This window comes from Pongo pygmaeus, chromosome 20 (genome assembly GCF_028885625.2).
Source record: "Pongo pygmaeus isolate AG05252 chromosome 20, NHGRI_mPonPyg2-v2.0_pri, whole genome shotgun sequence".
Lineage (NCBI taxonomy): Eukaryota > Metazoa > Chordata > Mammalia > Primates > Hominidae > Pongo > Pongo pygmaeus.
Window position 1 is genome coordinate 4,754,896 of NC_072393.2, and position 18,788 is coordinate 4,773,683.

General features: G+C 51.4%; 1 protein-coding gene across 1 annotated transcript in view; it reads right to left on the minus strand.

Moving 5' to 3' along the window:
- Positions 1-2,073: 2,073 nt before the first annotated feature.
- Positions 2,074-18,788, minus strand: part of PLIN3 (perilipin 3) — a 30,054-nt gene continuing 13,339 nt past the window's right edge. The window contains exons 5-8 of the mRNA XM_054466411.2: positions 15,841-16,126; positions 11,541-11,740; positions 8,476-8,601; positions 2,074-3,280 (exon numbers count right to left, since the gene is read on the minus strand). Coding sequence (XP_054322386.2) covers positions 2,936-3,280; positions 8,476-8,601; positions 11,541-11,740; positions 15,841-16,126 — 957 coding nt within the window. The 3' untranslated portion in view covers positions 2,074-2,935. The remainder of the gene's footprint in view (positions 3,281-8,475; positions 8,602-11,540; positions 11,741-15,840; positions 16,127-18,788) is intronic.

Below are 18,788 nucleotides of genomic sequence, written 5' to 3' on the forward strand. Positions count from 1 at the left end.
TTTTTTTTTTTTTTAAGACAGGGTCTTAGTCTGCCACCCAGGCTGGAGTGTAGTGGTGTGATCACTAATTCACTGTAGCCTTGGCCTCCTGGTCTCAAGCGATCCTCCCACCTCAGCCTCCCAAGTAGCTGGGACTGCAGGTGCATGCCACCATGCCTGGCTAATATAATTTTTTTTTCTTTTGTAGAGATGATGTCTTTCTATGCTGACCAGGCTGGTTTCAAACTCCTGGCCTCAAGCAATCCTCCTGCCTTGGCTTCCCAAGGTGTTGGAATTACAGGCGTGAGCCACCATGCCTGGCTTGATCAATGTCTTAAAACAACCTTTTCTCCATCAGAATGGGTTTGATGGTTCCCATTTTACAGATAAGAAAACTGAGGCTCAGAGAAGGTAATGGCTGAAGCACTCAGACTTCCAGGGCTGCAGATGGGTGAATTTGGCCACTTGCAGAGAGATGCAGTTGCCCCTTCTCTTCTTCAGTGAAAGAAACAGGCCAGGTGCGGTGGCTCATGCCGGTAATCCTAGCACTTTGGGAGGCTGAAGCGGGAGGATTGCTTGAGCCTAGGCGTTCAAGACTAGCCCTGGCAACACAGTGAGATCCCATCTCTACAAAAATTAAAAATAAAGAAAAAATGAGGGCCGGCCGCAGTGGTTCACGCCTGCAATCCCACCACTTTGGGAGGCCAAGGTCAGGAGATGAAGACCATCCTGGCTAACACGGTGAAACCCTATCTCTACTAAAAATACAAAAAAATTAGCCGGGCGTGGTGGCGGGCAACCTGTAGTCCCAGCTACTCAGGAGGCTGAGGCAGGAGAATGGCATGAACCCAGGAGGTGGAGCTTGCAGTGAGCCGAGATCACGCCACTGCACTCCAGCCTTAGCCGGGTGTGGTGGTGCACGCCTATAATCCCAGCTACTCGGGAGGCTGAGGCGGGAAAACCACTCGAACCTGCAAGGTGGAGGTTGCGGTGAGCTGAGATAGCACCACTGCACTCCAGCCTGGGCGACAGAGTACAACTCTGTCTCAAAAAAAGAGCGAGGAAAAAAAAAACGGCTGGCACAGTGGCTCACGCCTGTAATCCAACACTTTGGGAGGCCGAGGCGGGCAGATCACTTGAGGTCAGGAGTTCAAAGCCAGCCTGGCCAATATGGCGAAACCCCGTCTCTAGTAAAATTCAAAAATTAGCTGGGCATGGTGGTGCGTGCACCAGTAATCCCTTGATGTGGCTGTTGGTTAAAGGGAGTGGATTCCTATGTAACATTCATTGAACTGTCCATTTAAGATTCATATACTTGGGTGCATATGAATTCAACTTCAATACAGATTAACAAAGAGAAAGTAACGTGGTTGGTGACAGGGAAAATGAGCCCCCTCATGGACTCAGGGTGGGAGTGAAAAGACTGACAATGATTTGGGCAACAGTCCAGCAGTATTTAGTAAGACTGAGAATGTATCTTCTCCGTGTCCCTGGGAGAAGTCCCTGAAGTTCCCCTTCTCTGTAGCTACCGTAGAGAAACACTGTAGATTGTCACTTGGATTTTTTTCTGAGATGGTATCTTGCTCTGTTGCCCAGGCTGGAGTGCAGTAGTGCGATCTTGGCTCACTGCAGTCTCAAACTCCTGAGCTCAAGTGACCCTCCCACCTTACCATGCCTGGCTAACTTAAAAAAAAAAAAATTTGTGTAGAGATGGGGTCTTGCTATGTTGCCCAGGCCAGTCTCAAACTCCTGGCCTCAAGTGATCCTCCCACCTCGGCCTCCCAAAGTGCTGGGATTACAGGCGTGAGCCACTGTGCCAGGCCTGCCAGTGTCTTGATCTTGGACTTCCCCGCCTCCAGAACTGTAAGAAATCAATTTCTGTTGCTCATAAATTACCCAGCCTGGCCAGGCACTTTGGGAGGAAGTGGCGGGAGGATCGCTTGAGCTCAGGAGTTCAAGATCAGCCTGGGCAACACAGCAAGACCCCGTCTCCATGAAATAAATAAATGAATAAATAAATTACCCTGCCTAAGATATTTCTGTTCTAGCAGCAGGGACAGATGAAGACACACACACATACACACATGGCCTGTATGCAGTTGTGGGTGAAGTTTATTAAGGCAATACTGAATACCAGAGCATTTCAACAAGGCTTACCAGACAGGCCCCAGCACCTTTCTACTCTACAATGAGGCTCAGAAGCTCAGTGTTCCACCCCATCCCCAGGAGGCCCACTTAGACCAGAAATCCCAAGTCCATTAGCTACAGGCTGATATCCAGGGACATCAGTGTAAACAAAGAAGTGGGATATGAACTATATCCCTGATTTTCTTTTTTTTTTTTTTTTTTTTTTTGAGACTAAGTCTCACTCTTGTCCCCCAGGCTTGAGTGCAATGGCGCGATCTTGGCTCACTGCAACCTCCGCCTCTCAGGTTCAAGAGATTCTCTTGCCTCAGCCTCCTGAGTAACTGGGATTACAGGCGCCTGCCACCACGCCCGGCTCATTTTTTTGTGTGTATTTTTAGTAGAGACGGGGGTTTCACCATGTTGGCCTGGCTGGTCTCGAACTCCTGACCTCAGGTGATCCGCCCGCCTCAGCCTCCCAAAGTGCTGGGATTACAGGTGTGAGCCACCGCGCCCGGCCTATATTCCTGATTTTTAACAAGGAAAAAAAAATTCTGCGGGGGAGAACTTTCCTGAAAGATATTTTTTCTGGACATCTCTCACTACTGACTGATAGGGTGAGGCTCAGAACAGGCTTCTTCCAAGCTCAGAGAAGCTGAGAGATGGGTCAACTGGGTGATGCCTGTTTTGAGAGCCTTAGCTTCCCAAGTGGACAGCACAGAAGAGCTGGGAGGAGTGGCTAGAAAATCATTTTGAAATGAGCCCCGGGTTGAGGACTCCAGAGCACAGCTGCAGCAGAGAGACGGGGCCCGCTGAGTCCTCTCCTCTCCCCCTACTTCTTCTCCTCTGGGGCTTTCTCAGTGATTCCGGGGGCAAAGGGTCCCACGAGCCACGTGACAGGTGTGTTCTGGGCCACGTATTCCACCATGTGGTCCAGGGCCTCGCGGGCGCTGGCGACGCGCTCGCGGCTCTGGGCCAGGATGCTGCTGGACAGGTCCTGGAAGGAGTGGATGCTGGAAAAGGTGGCCTGGAGGTCCTCCACCTGGCGGCGGGCCTGCTGCACCTGGTCCTTCACATTGGTGGGGAGGCCCTGAATGCTGGACCCCAGGGAGGTACAGGTGGCCTGCAGTTGCTGGGCAATGTCCCGGAACATGGTGAGTGCCCGGGACTCGACCTGCTGAGAAGGGAGATGGGGACGCCAATCAGGACCATTTGTTTCAGGAAAGGCGATCGGAGCTGAAGCCAGGGAAAGAGGGAAGAGGGAAGAGGGGAAGAGGGAAGAGGGAAGAGGGGAAGAGGGGAAGAGGGGAAGAGGGGAAGAGGGGAAGAGGGGTTCTACCACTGACCTTGGGGAAAACCCTTTCCATAGGCGAAACTTTTTTTTTTTTTTTTTAGACAGAGTCTCGCTCTCTCGCCCAGGCTGGAGTGCAGTGACGCCATCTCGACTCACTGCAAGCTCTGCCTCCAGGGTTCACGCCATTCTCCTGCCTCAGCCTCCCGAGTAGATGGGACTACAGGCGCCCACCACCACGCCCGGCTAATTTTTTTGTATTTTCAGTAGAGATGGGTTTTCACCATGTTAGCCAGGATGGTCTTGATCTCCTGACCTCGTGATCCTCCTGCCTCGGCCTCCCAAAGTGCTGGGATTACAGGCGTGAGCCACCGCACCCGGCCTTTTTTTTTTTTTTTTTTTTTTTTGAGATAGAGTCTTGCTCTGTTGCCCGGGTTGGAGTGCAGTGGCATGATTTTGGCTCACTGCAACCTCCGCCTCCCGGGTTCAAGCGATTCTCCTACCCCACCTCCCGAATAGCTAGGACTACAGGTGCATGCCACCACGCCTGGCTAACTTTTGCATTTTTAGTACAGATGGGGTTTCACCATGTTGGCCAGGCTGGTCTTGAACTCTACCTCAAGTGATTGGCCCTCCTCGGCCTCCCAAAGTACTAAGATTACAGGCATAAGCCACCGCGCCCAGACTCCTTTCTTTTAATTAGAAACAGGATCTCACTTTGTCGCCTAGGCTGGAGTGCAGTGGCGTGATCATAGCTTACTACAGCCTCTAACTCCTGAGCTCAAATTATCCTCTCGTTTCAGCCTCCTGAGTAGCTGAGACTATAGGCACTCACTACCATGCCCAGCTACATTTTTAAAATTTTCTGTAGAACCAGGATCTCACTAAGTTGCCCAGGTCTTAAACTCCTGGGTCCAAGTGATCTGCCCACTTCAGCCTCCCAAAATGCTGGAGTTACAGGCACGAGCCACTGCATTTGGCCACTAGTCAAATTTTTTAAAAGGCATAGACAAATCACCAAAGAAGATATAGGGAGAGCATATGAAAAGCTGTTTGACCTTATAAAAGTCATTGAGGAAATGCAAATCAAAACCATAAGGAGGCCTGGCATGGTGGCTCATGCCTGTAATCCCACCACTTTGGGAGGCCAAGGCGCGTGGATCACCGAGGTCAGGAGTTCAGCCTGACCAACATGGTGAAACCCGCATTTCTACTAAAGATACAAAATTAGCCGGGCGTGGTGGCATGTGCCTGTAATCCCAGCTACACAGGAAGCTGAGGCAGAAGAATTGCTTGAACCTAGGAGGCGGAGGTTGCAGTGAGCCAAAATCATGCCATTGCACTCCAGCCTGGGCAACAGAGCGAGACTCTGTCTCAAAAACAAACAAACAAACAAAACCCCACAGGGTATCAGATGATACCCACGGTCAGTCAAGAGGCGGAGAAATTGGAAGCCTCGTGTATTGCTGGTGGTATAGTTACTTTGGAAAACAGTCTAGCGGTTCCTCGAAATGTTAAACCATAGAATTATCATATGACTCAGCAATTCTAGTTGTGGGTGTGTGCACAAGAGAAACGGAAACATACGTCCACACACAAAGAGATGCACATAGGGCCATAGCAAAAAGTAGAAACGACTCAAGTGTCCTTCAGTTGATAAATGGGTGAACAGAATGTGATCCATCCATACAACAGAATATGACTCAGCCATGGAAAGTCACGGGGATCTGACCCAGGCCACAGCGTGGATGAGCCCTGAGGACGTCACGCTCAGCGCAAGAAGCCAGACACAAAAGGCCAAACAGGGTGTGATCCCATTTCTATGAAATGTCCAGGACAGGCCCATCCACAGAGGCAGGAGGGGATACGTGGTTGGGAGGAGGAGAAAATGGGGCAGTGACTGCTGATGGGAAAAGGGTTTCTTTTTAGGGGCATGAGATGAGATAGGGATAGTTGTGCAATGCTAAGAACCAGTGATGTGTATGCTTTAAATGCGTGACTTGTATGGTATGCAAATGATATCTCAATAAAACTGTTAAAAAAAAAAAAAAAGGCTGGGCGTGGTGGCTCACGCCTGTCATCCCAGCACTTTGGGAGGCCGAGGAGGGCGGATCATGAGGTCAGGAGATTGAGACCATCCTGGCTGACACGGTGAAACCCCGTCTCTACTAAAAAAACAAACAAAAATTAGCCGGGTGTGGTGGTGGGCGCCTGTAGTCCCAGCTACTCAGGAGGCTGAGGCAGGAGAATGGCGTGAACCTGGGAGGCGGAGCTTGCAGTGAGCCGAGATGGCGTCACTGCACTCCAGCCTGGGCGACAGAGCGAGACTCCAACTCAAAAAAAAAGAAAAAAAAAACTTAAAAAACAGAAAGTGGAAGCCAGGCTGGGACAGCCTGGAAGAACTTTCTAGGCAGAAGTTGTAAACCACTGGGGGAGAACGTAGTTGAAATCAGGTCCTTGAAAATTTCCTTGGCCAGAGAGTGAGATGAGCACAGACAGGGTTTCAGACCATCCTGGCCAACATGGCGAGACCCCGTCTCTACTAAAAATACAAAAATTAGGCCGGGCGCAGTGGGTCAGGCCTATAATCCCAGCACTTTGGGGGGGCCAAGACGGGTGGATCACTTGAGGTTAGGAGCTCTAGACCAGCCTGGCAAACATGACGGAACCCTGTCTCTACTAAAAATACAAAAAAATTAGCCGGGTGTGGTTGCGGGCGCCTGTAATCCCAGCTACTTGGGAGATTGAGGCAGGAAAATTGCTTGAACCCAGGAGGTGGAGGCTGCAGTGAGTCGAGATCACGCCACTGCACTCCAGCTTGGGTGATGGAATGAGACTCTGTCTCAAAAATAAATAAATAAATAAAATTAGCTGGGCGTGGTGGCAGGTGCCTGTAGTCCCAGCTACTCGGGAGGCTGAGGCAAGAGAATCGCTTGAACCCGGGAGGCAGAGGTTGCAGTGAGCCGAGATCATGACATTGCACTCCAGCTGGGGTGACAGAGTGAGACTCTTATCTCAAAAAAAAAAAAAAAAAAAAAAAAAGGCACGCACTGGGAGGTAGGGTTTTGCCCAGAGCCCTGGCAGCTGGAGGACTCTGGACTTGAGCCAGGGATTACGGGAAGGTGCCCACGTGAGAGAGATAAGATCTGGTTTTTTCATTTGAAAAGTCATTCTGGCTGCTGTGCTTAGCAGTCGGGGAAACAGGAGACAGTTTTAGGCAGCAGGTGGTCTAGTTCTGCCTCCCGAACAATTTGCATTTATAGCGATATTCACGATATCTTTATACATGTCACTTTTGTAGCCCTTACTATGTGCTTTCGATATGATCTCATTTCAGCTTTTAAAAAATTGATCTGGGTCCGGGTACGGTGGCTCACGCCTGTAATCCCAGCACTTTGGGAGGCCAATGTGGATGGATCACCTGCGGTCAGGAGTTTGAGACCAGCCTGGCCAACGTGGCGAAACCCCGTGTCTACTAAAAATACAAAAATTAGCCGGGTGTGGTGGCGCATGCCTGTAATCCCAGCTACTGGGGAGGTTGAGACAGGAGAACCACTTGAACCCAGGAGGCAGAGGTTGCAGTGAGCTGAGATTGTGCCACTGCCCTCCAGCCTGGGCGACAGAGCAATAAATAAATAAATAAATAAATAAATAGGCAGGGTGCGGTGGCTCCTGCCTGTAATCCCAGCACTTTGGGAGGCTGAGGCGGGCGGATCACGAGGTCAGCAGATCAAGACCATAGTAGCTAACACGGTGAAACCCCGTCTCTACTAAATATACAAAAAAAAAAAATTAGCTGGGCGTGGTGGCGGGCGCCTGTAGTCCCAGATACTCGGGAGGCTGAGGCAAGAGAATGGTGTGAACCTGGGAGGCAGAGTTGGTAGTGAGCTGAGATTACGCCACTGTACTCCAGCCTGGGTGACAGAGCGAGACTCCATCTCAATCAATAAATAATTGAGCTGGGGTCGGGTGTGGTGGCTCATGCCTGTAATCCCAGTGCTTTGGAAGGCCGAAGTGGGAGTATTGCTTGACGCTGGGAGCTCAAGACCAGCCTGGGCAACACAGTGGGATCCTGTCTCTACGAAAACTTAAAAAAAAAATTAGCCAGGCATCGTGGCATGAGCCTGTGTTCCCAGCTACTCGGGAGGCTGAGGCGAGAGGATTGCCTGAGCCTGCCATGGCGAGGCCACAGTGACCTGTGATGGCATCACTGCACTCCAGCCAGGGCAACAGAGTGAGACGCTGTCTCAAAGATAAATAAACAAATATTTCAAAAATTGATATATAATCCACACACCATAAAACTCACCCTTTGAAGTGTACAATTCATTAGTTTTTAATATATTCACAAGGTTGTGCAAATATTACCTTCATCTAATTTCAGGACATTTTCTGTTTTTTGAGACAGAATCTCCTTCTGTTGCCCAGGCTGGAGTGCAGTGGTGCGATCTCGGCTCACTGCAACCTTCCTTTTGCCCCTGGGGAGCTTAAGTGGGTGGTGGGACAGGCAGCGAGACCCATTAGAGAACACAAGAGGCCAAGGCTTGAGATAGAGTGGAGGGGGCCGGCGAATACTGGTCAGAAGTTGCTGCTAGGGGCCGGGCTCGGTGGCTCACGCTTGTAATCCCAGCACTTTGGGAGGCCGGGAAGGGCGGATCACTTGAGATCAGGAGTTCAAGACCAGCCTGGCCAACATGGTGAAACCCTGTCTCTACTAAAAATACAAAAAAATTAGCCAGGCGTGGTGGTGAGTGCCTATAATCCCAGCTACTAGGGAGGCTGAGGCAGGAGAATCACTCGAACCCAGGAGGTGGAGGTTGCAGTGAGCCAAGATCATGCCATTGTACTCCAGCCTGGGTGACAGAGCAACACTCCGTCTCAAAACAAAAAAAAGAAGCCATACCTATGCATGCCCAAGAGGAGAAATCAAGGCAGGCTTCCTGAAGGAGGTGTCATTAGCTCCCAAAAACACGTGAGGCTAGGGAAATCATTCGAAGCAGGTAGGCCCATGAAGTAGAGGTATACAGAGTGGCATCGGGACTCCAAGTACCCCAGGCCACCCCCCAGTCCCTCATGGGTACCTCTGGCTTGGGCGGCTCCTTCTCGGGGCCCTGGAGCTGCTTCTGGTTCCAGCTGAGCCACATCTGGTGCAGCTTCTCCTGGCCTTCCACCAGCTTCTGATCAACGCTTTGCTTGACAGTTTCCATCTGGGGCAGGGGAGAGAGAGGTGAGGGAAGGAGGCTCCCCTGGGAGAGACGGGATTCCAGAAGGAACCCAGGGAATCCTTCCATCATCTGACTTACATGACGGTCTAGAAAAGAGAAAGGGAGGGAGGGAGGAAGGGTTTCCTGGCTACGGTGATCTCTGGGGCCTTTGGTTTAATCACTGACATACTCAGGCTCTGTGTGGTTGGTGCAAAGAAGGGCTGCACATCCCCTGTAGCTTCTCCCATTGAGTCAATTTCTCCTGCGCTTGCAAGGGAGCCTGGACACGTGGCTGGCTTTGGCCAATGGGACATGAGCAGATGGTACTAGCAAAGGCTTAAAAAGTACTTGTAGGCTGGGCATGGTGGCTCACGCCTGTAATCCTAGCACTTTGGGAGGTCGAGGTGGGCGGATCACCTGAGCTCAGGAGTTCAAGACCAGCCTGACCAACATGGTGAAACCCCGTCTCTACTAAAAATACAACAATTAGCCAGGCATGGTGGTGCACATCTGTAGTCCCAGCTACTTAGGAGGCTGGGGCACGAGAATCGCTTGAACCTGGGAGGCGGAGGTTGCAGTGAGCTGAGATTGCGCCACTGCACTCCAGCCTGGGTGACAGAGCCAGACTCTGTCTCAAAAAAAAACAAAAAACAAAAAACAAAAAAAAGTGCTTGTAATGAAATATGACTCAGCCTTCCAAAGGAATGAAGCAGGCTGACTTCTGCAATCCCAGCGCTTTGGGAGGCCAAGGGGGTTGGATCACTTGAGCTCAGTAGCTCCAGAACAGCCTAGGCAACACAGTGAGATCTCATCTCTATATATTACACAAAGTTTAAGAGAAAAGAAAAATAGTCGGCCGGGCACAGTGGCTCACGCCTGTAATCCCAGCACTTTGGGAGGCCGAGGCGGGTGGATCATGAGGTCAGGAGATCGAGACCATCCTGGCTAACACGGTGAAACCCCGTCTCTACTAAAAATACAAAAAATTAGCCAGGCGTGGTGGCGGGCGCCTGTAGTCCCAGCTACTCGGGAGGCTGAGGCAGGAGAATGGCGTGAACCCAGGAGACGGAGCTTGCAGTGAGCAGAGACTGCGCGCCACTGCACTCCAGCCTGGGTGACAGAGCAAGACTCTGTCTCAAAAAAAAAAAAAAGGCCGGGCGTGGTGGCTCACGCCTGTAATTCTAGCACTTTGGGAGGCCGAGGCAGGTGGATCAAGAGGTCAGGAGATCAAGACCATCCTGGCTAACACTGTGAAACCCCATCTCTACTAAAAATAGAAAAAAAAAATTAGCCAGGCGTGGTGGCCAGCGCCTGTAGTCCCAGCTACCGGAAGGCTGAGGCAGGATAATGGCATGAGCCCGGGAGGCGGAGCTTACAGTGAGCTGAGATCGCGCCACTGCACTCCAGCCTTGGCGACAGAGCAAGACTCCGTCTCAAAAAAAAAGAAAAGAAAAGAAAAGAAAAATAAATAAAGAGGAATAATGGCAGACATATGCTCCAAGATGGGTGCACCTTAGAGGCTGCAGTGAGCCATGATCATCCACTCCAGCCTGGGCAACAGAGTGAGCCCGTCTCTAAAAAAAAAAAAAAGGTCATTAAGGTAAATGAAGCTATCCATTAGGGTGGGCTCCAATCCATAAAGGGCTGGGCTCCTTAAATAAGGAGATTAGAGCTGTGTGTGGTGGCTCGTGTCCGTAATCCCAGCACTTTGGGAGGCTGAGGTGGATGGATCACTTGAGGTTAGGCGTTTGAGACCAGCCCGGCCAACATAGTGAAACCCCATCTCTACTAAAAATACAAAAATTAGCCAGGCATGGTGGCAAGTGCCTGTGATCCCAGCTACTCGGGACGTGGAAGCCCAAGAATCACTTGAACCCGGGAAGCGGAGGTTGCAGTGAGCTGAGATTGCACCACTACACTTTCGCCTGGGCAACAGAGTGAGACTCCGTTCAAAGAAAAAAAAGAGATTAGGACACAGACATACACAGAGGGAAGGGACGACCACGTGAAGACACGGAGAGAGGATGGCTGTCTACAAGCCAAGGAGAGAGGCCCCAAAAGGACACTCTGATCTTGGACTTCCAGCCTCCAGAAATGTGAGAAAATAAATATCTGTTGTTTACATTTCCCAGACAGTGCGATTTTTTTTTTTTTTTTTTTTTTTGAGATGGAGTCTCACTCTGTCGCCCAGGCTGGAGAGCAGTAGCATGATCTCGGCTCACTGCAATCTCTGCCGCTCGGGTTCAAGTGATTCTCCTGCCTCAGCCTCCTGAGTAGCTGGGATTACAGGTGCCCACCATTGTACCTCGCTAATTTTTGTATTTTTAGTAGAGATGGGGTTTCACCATGTTGGCCAGGCTGGTCTTGAACTCCTGACCTCGTGATCCACCCGCCTCAGCCTCCCAAAGTGCTGGGATTATAGGCGTGAGCCACTGCACCTGGCTGCAATTTTTTTTTTTTTTTGAGATGGGGTCTTGCTCTGTTGACTAGGCTGCGGTGCAGTGGCACAATCATAGCTCACTGCAGCCTCCAACTCCTGGGCTCAAGCAATCGTCCCACCTCAGCCTCCCAAGTAGCTGGGATTACATGCACACACCGCCACAGCCAGCTAATTGTTTTAAATTATTTTTTGTAGAGATGGGGTCTTGCTATATTTCCCAGGTGGGTCTCAAACCCCTGGACTCATGCGATCCTCCTGCCTTGGGCTCCCAAAGCACTTGAGGGACTCACACAAAGAGGTGTGAGCCACTGTGCCTGGCCCCAGTGTGGTTTGTGGCAGCAGCCTGAGCAAGTAAGTGTACAACCAGATACAGTGCCAGGAGCAAGCGGGAATGGCCCTGCCAGCCTACAGAGGGGTTAGCAATAAGACACTGAGCTCTGGGTGGGTGTCTGCTGGGGGGTGAAGGCTGCTTGCTCAGGGCCCCGACACCCCAGAACCTCACCAGGCTTAGAGCCTGCGACAGCTGCAGCAGAGCCTCCTGTGCCCTCTGCTTGGTGGCTCGAAGCTTGCCCAGCGAGTGCTCATAGGCGTGCTGCCGCAGCCTCTCTGACAGGGAGCCCAGACGTACGAAGTAGCTCTGTTCCTGCCGCTGCTGCTGCACGGACGTGACGTCGAAGCCATCCAGGGACGTGGCGATGCGGGCTGAAAGGAAAAGGAGAAGGGTCTCTGTGAAGACCAGAACACACAGCCGGGCTCATCCCATGCGGATGGTCCCAAGAATCACACTGTCCAGTTTATTTATTTATTTAGAGATGGAGTCCAGCTCTGTTGCCCAGGTTGGAGTGCAGTGGTGTCATCTCAGCTCACTGCAACCTCTGCCTCCCGGGTTCAAGTGATTATCCTGCCTCAGCCTCCCGAGTAACTGGGATTACAGGCGTCTGCCACCATGCCCGGCTAATTTTTGTATTTTTAGTAGAGACGGGGTTTCACCATGTTGGCCAGGCTGGTCTCGAACTCCTGATCGCCAGTGATTCATCCGAATCGGCCTCCCAAAGTGCTGTGATTATAGGCGTGAGCCACCACGCCCGGCCATGCTGTCCAGTTTATACCCCAGTTCTACTTCTTATAAACCTCGAAGGCCTGGGAGCAAGGGATTCTGCTTTGGTTTTCTCTATCTGCAAAATGGGGATAAGGAAAATTCAACCTCACAGGAATCAGAGACCTTAGACTAGCAGGAGGGTCTCAAGCTATGGCCTGCAGGCCAGACCTGCCTTGGACAACCTGTGAATATAGCCCTGAATGTTCATTATGCAGTCCTGCAGAGAATAACAGCATTCGAGCCAGCAATACATCACATATACTACAGAGCTCCCATAAGATTATAATACCGTAGGCCGGGCACAGTGGCTTATGCCAGTAATGCCAGCCCTTTGGGAGGCCAAGGCGGGCAGATCACTTGAGGTCAGGAGTTCAAGACTAGCCTGGCCAACATGGCACTACCCCATCTCTACTAAAAATACAAAAATTAGCCAGGTGTGATGGCACTAGCCTGTTATCTCAGCTACTTGGGAGGCTGAGGCAGGAGAATCGCTTGAACCCGGGAGGTGGAGGCTGCAGTGAGCCGAGATCACACCACTGCACTCCAGCCTGGGTCAGAGTGAGACTCCGTCTCAAAAAAAAAGAGAATAATGACATTTCAGCCAACAATGGACCACATATACTACAGTGGTCCCATAAGATTATAATACCATATATACCGTATTTTTCCTGTACTTTCTCTTCTTTTTTTTAAGACAGGGTCTCGGTCTGTTGCCCAGGCTGGAGTGCAGTGGCACGACCTCAGCTTACTGCAGGCTCAACCTCCCAGCCTCAAGCTATCCTTCAACCTTGGCCTCCCGAGTAGCTGGGACTACATAAAGCTGGGACTACGGCAAGACACCTGGCTAATTTTTGTACTTTTTGTAGAAATGGGGTCTCACTATGTTGCCCAGGCTGGTCTTGAACTCCTGGACTCAAGCAATCTGCTCACCTCAGCCTCCCAAAGTGCTAGGTTTACAGGTGTGAGCCATTGCACCTGGCTTCCTGTACCTTTTCTATGTTTAGATCTGTTTGTCGGTTTTTATATTTTGAAGTACAGTCTCGCTCTGTTGCCCAGGCTGGAGTGCAGCGGTGCGATCATAGCTCACTGTAGCCTTGAACTCCCAGGCTCAAGTGATCCTCCTGTCTCAGCTCCCAAATAGCAACTGGGACTACAGGCGTGCACTAGCACACCCGGCTAATTTTTAAATTTTTTGTAGAGATGGGGTCTCACTATGGTGTCCAGGCTGGTCTGGAACTCCTGGGCTTAACCGATCCTCCCACCAAAGCGCTGGGATGACAGGTGTGAGCCACCGCGCCTGGCCTCATCCCATGTTCGTAGGTTCATATGTATATATGCATGTATTTATTTATTTATTTATTTATTTGAGACAGAGTCTCACTCTGTTGCCCAGGCTGGAGTGCAATGGCATGATCTCGGCTCACTGCAACCTCCGCCTCCCGGGTTCAAGTGATTCTCCTGCCTTAGCCTCCTGAGTAGCTGGGATTACAGGCACGTGCCACCATGCTTGGCTAATTTTTGTATTTTTAGTAGTGATGGGGTTTCACCATGTTGGCCAGGCTGGTCTCAAACTCCTGACCATGATCCAGCTGCCTCAGCCTCTGAAAGTGCTGGGATTACAGGCATGAGTCACCATGCCCGGCCTTTATTTTTTTTTGAGACGGAGTTTCGCTCTTGTTGCCCAGGCTGGAGTGCAATGGCACAGTCTCGGCTCAACACAAGCTCTGCCTTCTGGATTCAAGCGATTCTCTTGCCTCAGCCTCCCAAGTTAGCTGGGATTACAGGGATGCGCCACCATGCCCGGCTAATTTTGTATTTTTAGTAGAGATGGGGTTTCTTTATGTTGGTCAGGATGGTCTCGAACTCCCAACCTCAGGTGATCCACCCGCCTCAGCCTCCCAAAGTACTGGGATTACAGCCATGAGCCACCGTGCCCAGCTGCATGTATTTATTTAATCCTGCTCCTACTGTACCCATGCTTTTTTTTTTTTTTTTTGAGATGGAGTCCCACTCTGTCACCCAGGCTGTAGTGCAGTGGCCCAATCTTGCAACCTCTGCCTCCCAAGTAGCTGGGATTACAGACGCCTGTCACCATACCTGGCTAATGTTTATAATGTTTACTCTTTTTTTTTTTTTTGAAACGGAGTCTAGCTCTGTTGCCCAGGCTGGAGTGCAGTGGCATGATCTCGGCTCACTGCAAGCTCCGCCTCCCAGGTTCACGCCATTCTCCAGCCTCAGCCTCCTGAGTAGCTGGGGCTACAGGCACCTGCCACCACACCGGGCTAATTTTTTTGTATTTTTTTTTTTTAGTAGACATGGGGTTTCACTGTGTTAGCCAGGATGGTCTTGATCTCCTGACCCTGTGATCCGCCTGCCTCGGCCTCCCAAAGTGCTGGGATCACAGGCGTGACCCACCGCTCCTGGCCTAATTTTTGTATTTTTAGTAGAGACCGGGTTTCATCATGTTGGCCAGGCTTGTCTCAAACTCTTGACTTCAAGTGATCTGCCCACCTCGGCCCACCAAAGTGCTGGGATTACAGGCTGAGCCACCGCGCCCTGCCTATATCCTAAGCTACTTATTTGTAAAAATCCCAATCCCGGCACTTAGCGGGGCTAAAGCAGTAGGATCACTCCAGCCAAGGAGTTCTAGATCAGCCGGGATGACAGAGGGAGACCCCGTCTTTACAAAAAATTAAATAAAGAAAAATTAGTTGGGCATGATGGTGTATGCTTGTAGTCCCAGCTACTCGGAGGCTGAGATGGGAGGCTTGCCTCAACCCGGGAGTTTGAGGCTGCATTGAGCTATGATCGCACCACTGCACTTCAGCCTGGGCAACAGAGTGAGACTCTATCTCTAAAACAAACAAATAAAAAAGGGCCGGGCATGGTGGCTCATGCCTGTAATCCCAGTACTTGGGGAGGTCGAGGTGAGCAGATCACAAGGTCAAGAGTTCGAGACCAGCCTGGCCAACATAGTGAAACCCCGTCTCTACTAAAAATACAAAAAATTAGCTGTGTGGTGGCAGGTGCCTGTAATCCCAGCTACTCAGGAGGATGAGGCAGGAGACTCACTTGAACCCGGGAGGCAGAGGTTGCAGTGAGCTGAGATCACGCCATTGCACTCCAGCCTAGGTGACAGAGCGAGACTCTGTCTCTAAATAAATTAATTAATTAATTAAAGAAGAATATCAAATAAATAGTGCAGGGAGTGCGAGTATATGACCGAGATGACTGGAGTGGGATGTCTGGCCTGGCAGGAACACCAGCATTGTTGTCATAGTTCAGTGAGATCTCAAGTTTAGTCACGTATTTATGCAGGAGCGGAGTAAGCGAAGGGGAAGAGGAGGAGGGCAGGGAGAGGACAGGGCAGGTTGTGCAGGACCTTATGGGCTGTGACGAGGACTTGGGCTTTGACCCCAGGGGAGGTGGGGTCCATGGAGGGCTATGGGCAGAGGAGGGACGGGCTGACTCAGGTAGTCACAGGCGCCCTCTGGTGGCTGCTGTGGGGAGGAGACTGTGGTGGGTGAGGGTGGGAGCTGGTGAGCAGGACAGAGGGGACTGTATTAGTGATGAGATTCCAAGATGCCCGGGAGAGGTGGCAGGGACGAGGTGGCAATGAGGCACAGACCCCAGGAGGCTGACAGCAGCTTCCGGTCATGGGGCCTGGGGAGGGGTCCCAGAGCAGCCCGCTGGCCACACTTACCCAGTTCGGCATCTGTAAGGGGCAGGTGGTTGTCCACCCACTCCTCCGACTTCCCCAGTACCGTGTCGACCCCACTCAGCACCATCTGGCCCACGCGGGAGCCCATGACCGATTGGACACCGCCCGTCACTACAGACTTTGTCTTGTCCACGCCGCTCTGCACAGCACCGCGGGTCGCATCCACCGCCTCCGATACTCGGGTGGCCACCGTGTCCTTGGCGCTAGACACCATCTCTCGGGCCCCCGACACCTTGGACGATACAAGCTCCTTGGTGTCCGCCAGGACCTAGGAGAGGCAACAGCATCAGCATCTCTGCCTTCCCTCCATATCTGGGCACCCCTCCCCTGCACCCCAACTTCCAAGGAGACCGAGGTGGGGAGCACCATCCCCCAGGTGACCCCAGCATTGCTGCCTTCCCTCCGTACCTGGGCACCCCTCCCCTGCACCCCAACTCCCAGGGAGACGGAGGCCGGGAGCACCATCCCCCGGGTAACCCCGGCATCTCCGTCTTCCCTCTGTACATGGGCACCCCTCCCCTGCACCCCAACTTCCAGGGAGACCGAGGCAGGGAGCGCCATCCCCCAGGTGACCCTGAGTCTGGAGTCGTGGGCATGACCTCATACTCTGCAGCCAGACTACCTAGGCTCTGTCCTTAGCTTGCTACTTCTCAGCTGTGTGGCTTCAGGCAAGTCACTCTACCTCCCTGTGCCTCGTTTCTTTCTTTTTTTTTTTTTGGAGACAGGGTCTTGCTCTGTTGCCCAGGCTGGAGTGCAGTGACACCATCTCAGATCACTGCAACCTCTGTCTCCTGGGTTCAAGCAGTTGTCCTGCCCCAGCATCCTAAGTAGCTGGGATTACAGGTGCCTGCCACCATGCCTGGCTAATTGTTTTTAGTTGTTGTTGAGATGGAGTTTCACCCTTGTTGCCCAGGCTGGAGTGCAATTGTGTGATCTCGGCTCACTGCAACCTCCGCCTCCTGGGTTCAAGCGATTCTCTTGCCTCAACCTTCCAAGTAGCTGGGATTACAAGCATGCGCCACCACGCCCGACTAATTTTGTATTTTTAGTAGAGATGGGGTTTCACCATCTTGCTCAGGCTGGTCTCAAACTCTTGACCTAAAGTGATCCGCCCACCTTGGCCTCCCAAAGTGCTGGGATTGCAGGCATGAGCCACTGCACCCTGCCTGTTTTTTTGTTTTAATTTAATTTAATTTTTTTTTTTTGAGATGGAGTCTCTCTCTGTCACCCAGGCTGGAGTGCAGTGGCACAATCTCGTCTAACTGCAAACTCCACCTCCTGGGCTCAAGTGATCCTCCCACCTCAGCTTCCGGAGCCAGTAGCTGTGACCACAGGCACGTACCACCACTCGTGGCTATTTTTTATCTTTTCTTTTTATTTATTTATTTTTTTGAGGCGGAGTTTCACTCTTGTTGCCCAGGCTGGAGTGCAATGGTGCAATCTCGATTCACTGCAACATCTGCCACCTGGGTTCAAGTGATTCTCCTGCCTCAGCCTCCCAAGTAGCTGGGATTACAGACACATGCCACCATGCCGAGCCGATTTTTGTATTTTTAGTAGAGATGGAGTTCACCATGTTGGCCAGGCTGGTCTTGAACTCCTGACGTCAGGGGATCCACCTGCCTGGGCCTCCCAAAGTGCTGGAATTACAAGCGTGAGCCACTGCACCCAGCCTTATTTTTTATTTTTTGTAGAGATAAAAAATACGAAAAATTAGCCGGGTGCAGTGGTGCACATCTTAATCCTTACTACTCGAGAGGCTGAGGCGGGAGAATCCCTTGAACCCAGGAGGTGGAGTTTGCAGTGAGCCAAGACTGCACCACTGCACTCCACCCTGGGCGACAGAGACTCTTGTCTCCAAAGAAAAAAAAACAAAACAAAAAAAACAAGCTTTGCATGGAATCCTTTGACTAGGCTCCACCCAGCACACGGTGAGCACTCACCTGTCAATACCTGCGGTTCTCCAATCTAAGTCTTTTTTTTTTTCTTTTGAGACAGGGTCTCACTCTGTCACTCAGGCTGGAGTGCAGTGGTGCAATCATAGCTCACTGAAGCCTTGACCTCTTCAGCTCCAGCGATTCTCCCACCTCAGCCTCCCAAGTAGCTGAGACTACAGGTACGCACCACCACACCCGGCTTGTTTTTTAATTTTTTGTAGAGACAGGGACTCTCCATGTTGCCAGGCTGGTTTCAAACTCCTGGCCTCAAGCAGTCCTCCTGCTTTGGCCTCCCAAAGTGCTGGGATGACTGACATGAACCACCGTGTCCCGCTGAAGCTAAGTCTTTAGACAGATCTCTATGCAGAGGACTCTCTGCAAAGTTGAAAACCACACCTGCCCCATTCCTACCCAAGTTGGTGCTTCCCTGAAAACTCAGCCCTCTTGTACTCATGAGAGTTCTTCTTTTTGTGGGGGAAGAGGGTATGAAAGTCAAGTTTTTTGTTTTTGTTTTTTTGACAGAGTTTTTGCTCTTGTCACCCAGGCTGGAGTGCAACGGCACAATCTCGGCTCACTGCAACCTCCACCTCCCAGGTTCAAGCGGTTCTCCTGCCTCAGCCTCCCCAGCAGCTGGGACTACAGGCGCCCGGCTAATTTTTTGTATTTTTAGTAGAGACGGGGTTTCACTGTGCTAACCAGCATGAGCCAATGCCCCCGACGAGAGTCAGGTTTTAACAGCAGCACTACTCAGTGAACACACACGTTCTCACACTGGCCCAGATTAAAATCTAGCTCTGACAACACCACTGTCCCCCAGAAACTGGGGAAAGTTACCTCTTCACAAAGGGGGAAAAAACTCATAGGGCCCAGAATTGAGAGAGCATTGCGCCTCTCAAAAAGTCAAGAGCTCGCAGCAGGCTAGGCACGGTGGCTCACAACTGTCATCCCAGCACTTTGGGAGGCTGAGGTGGGAGGATCGCTTGGGCCCAGAAG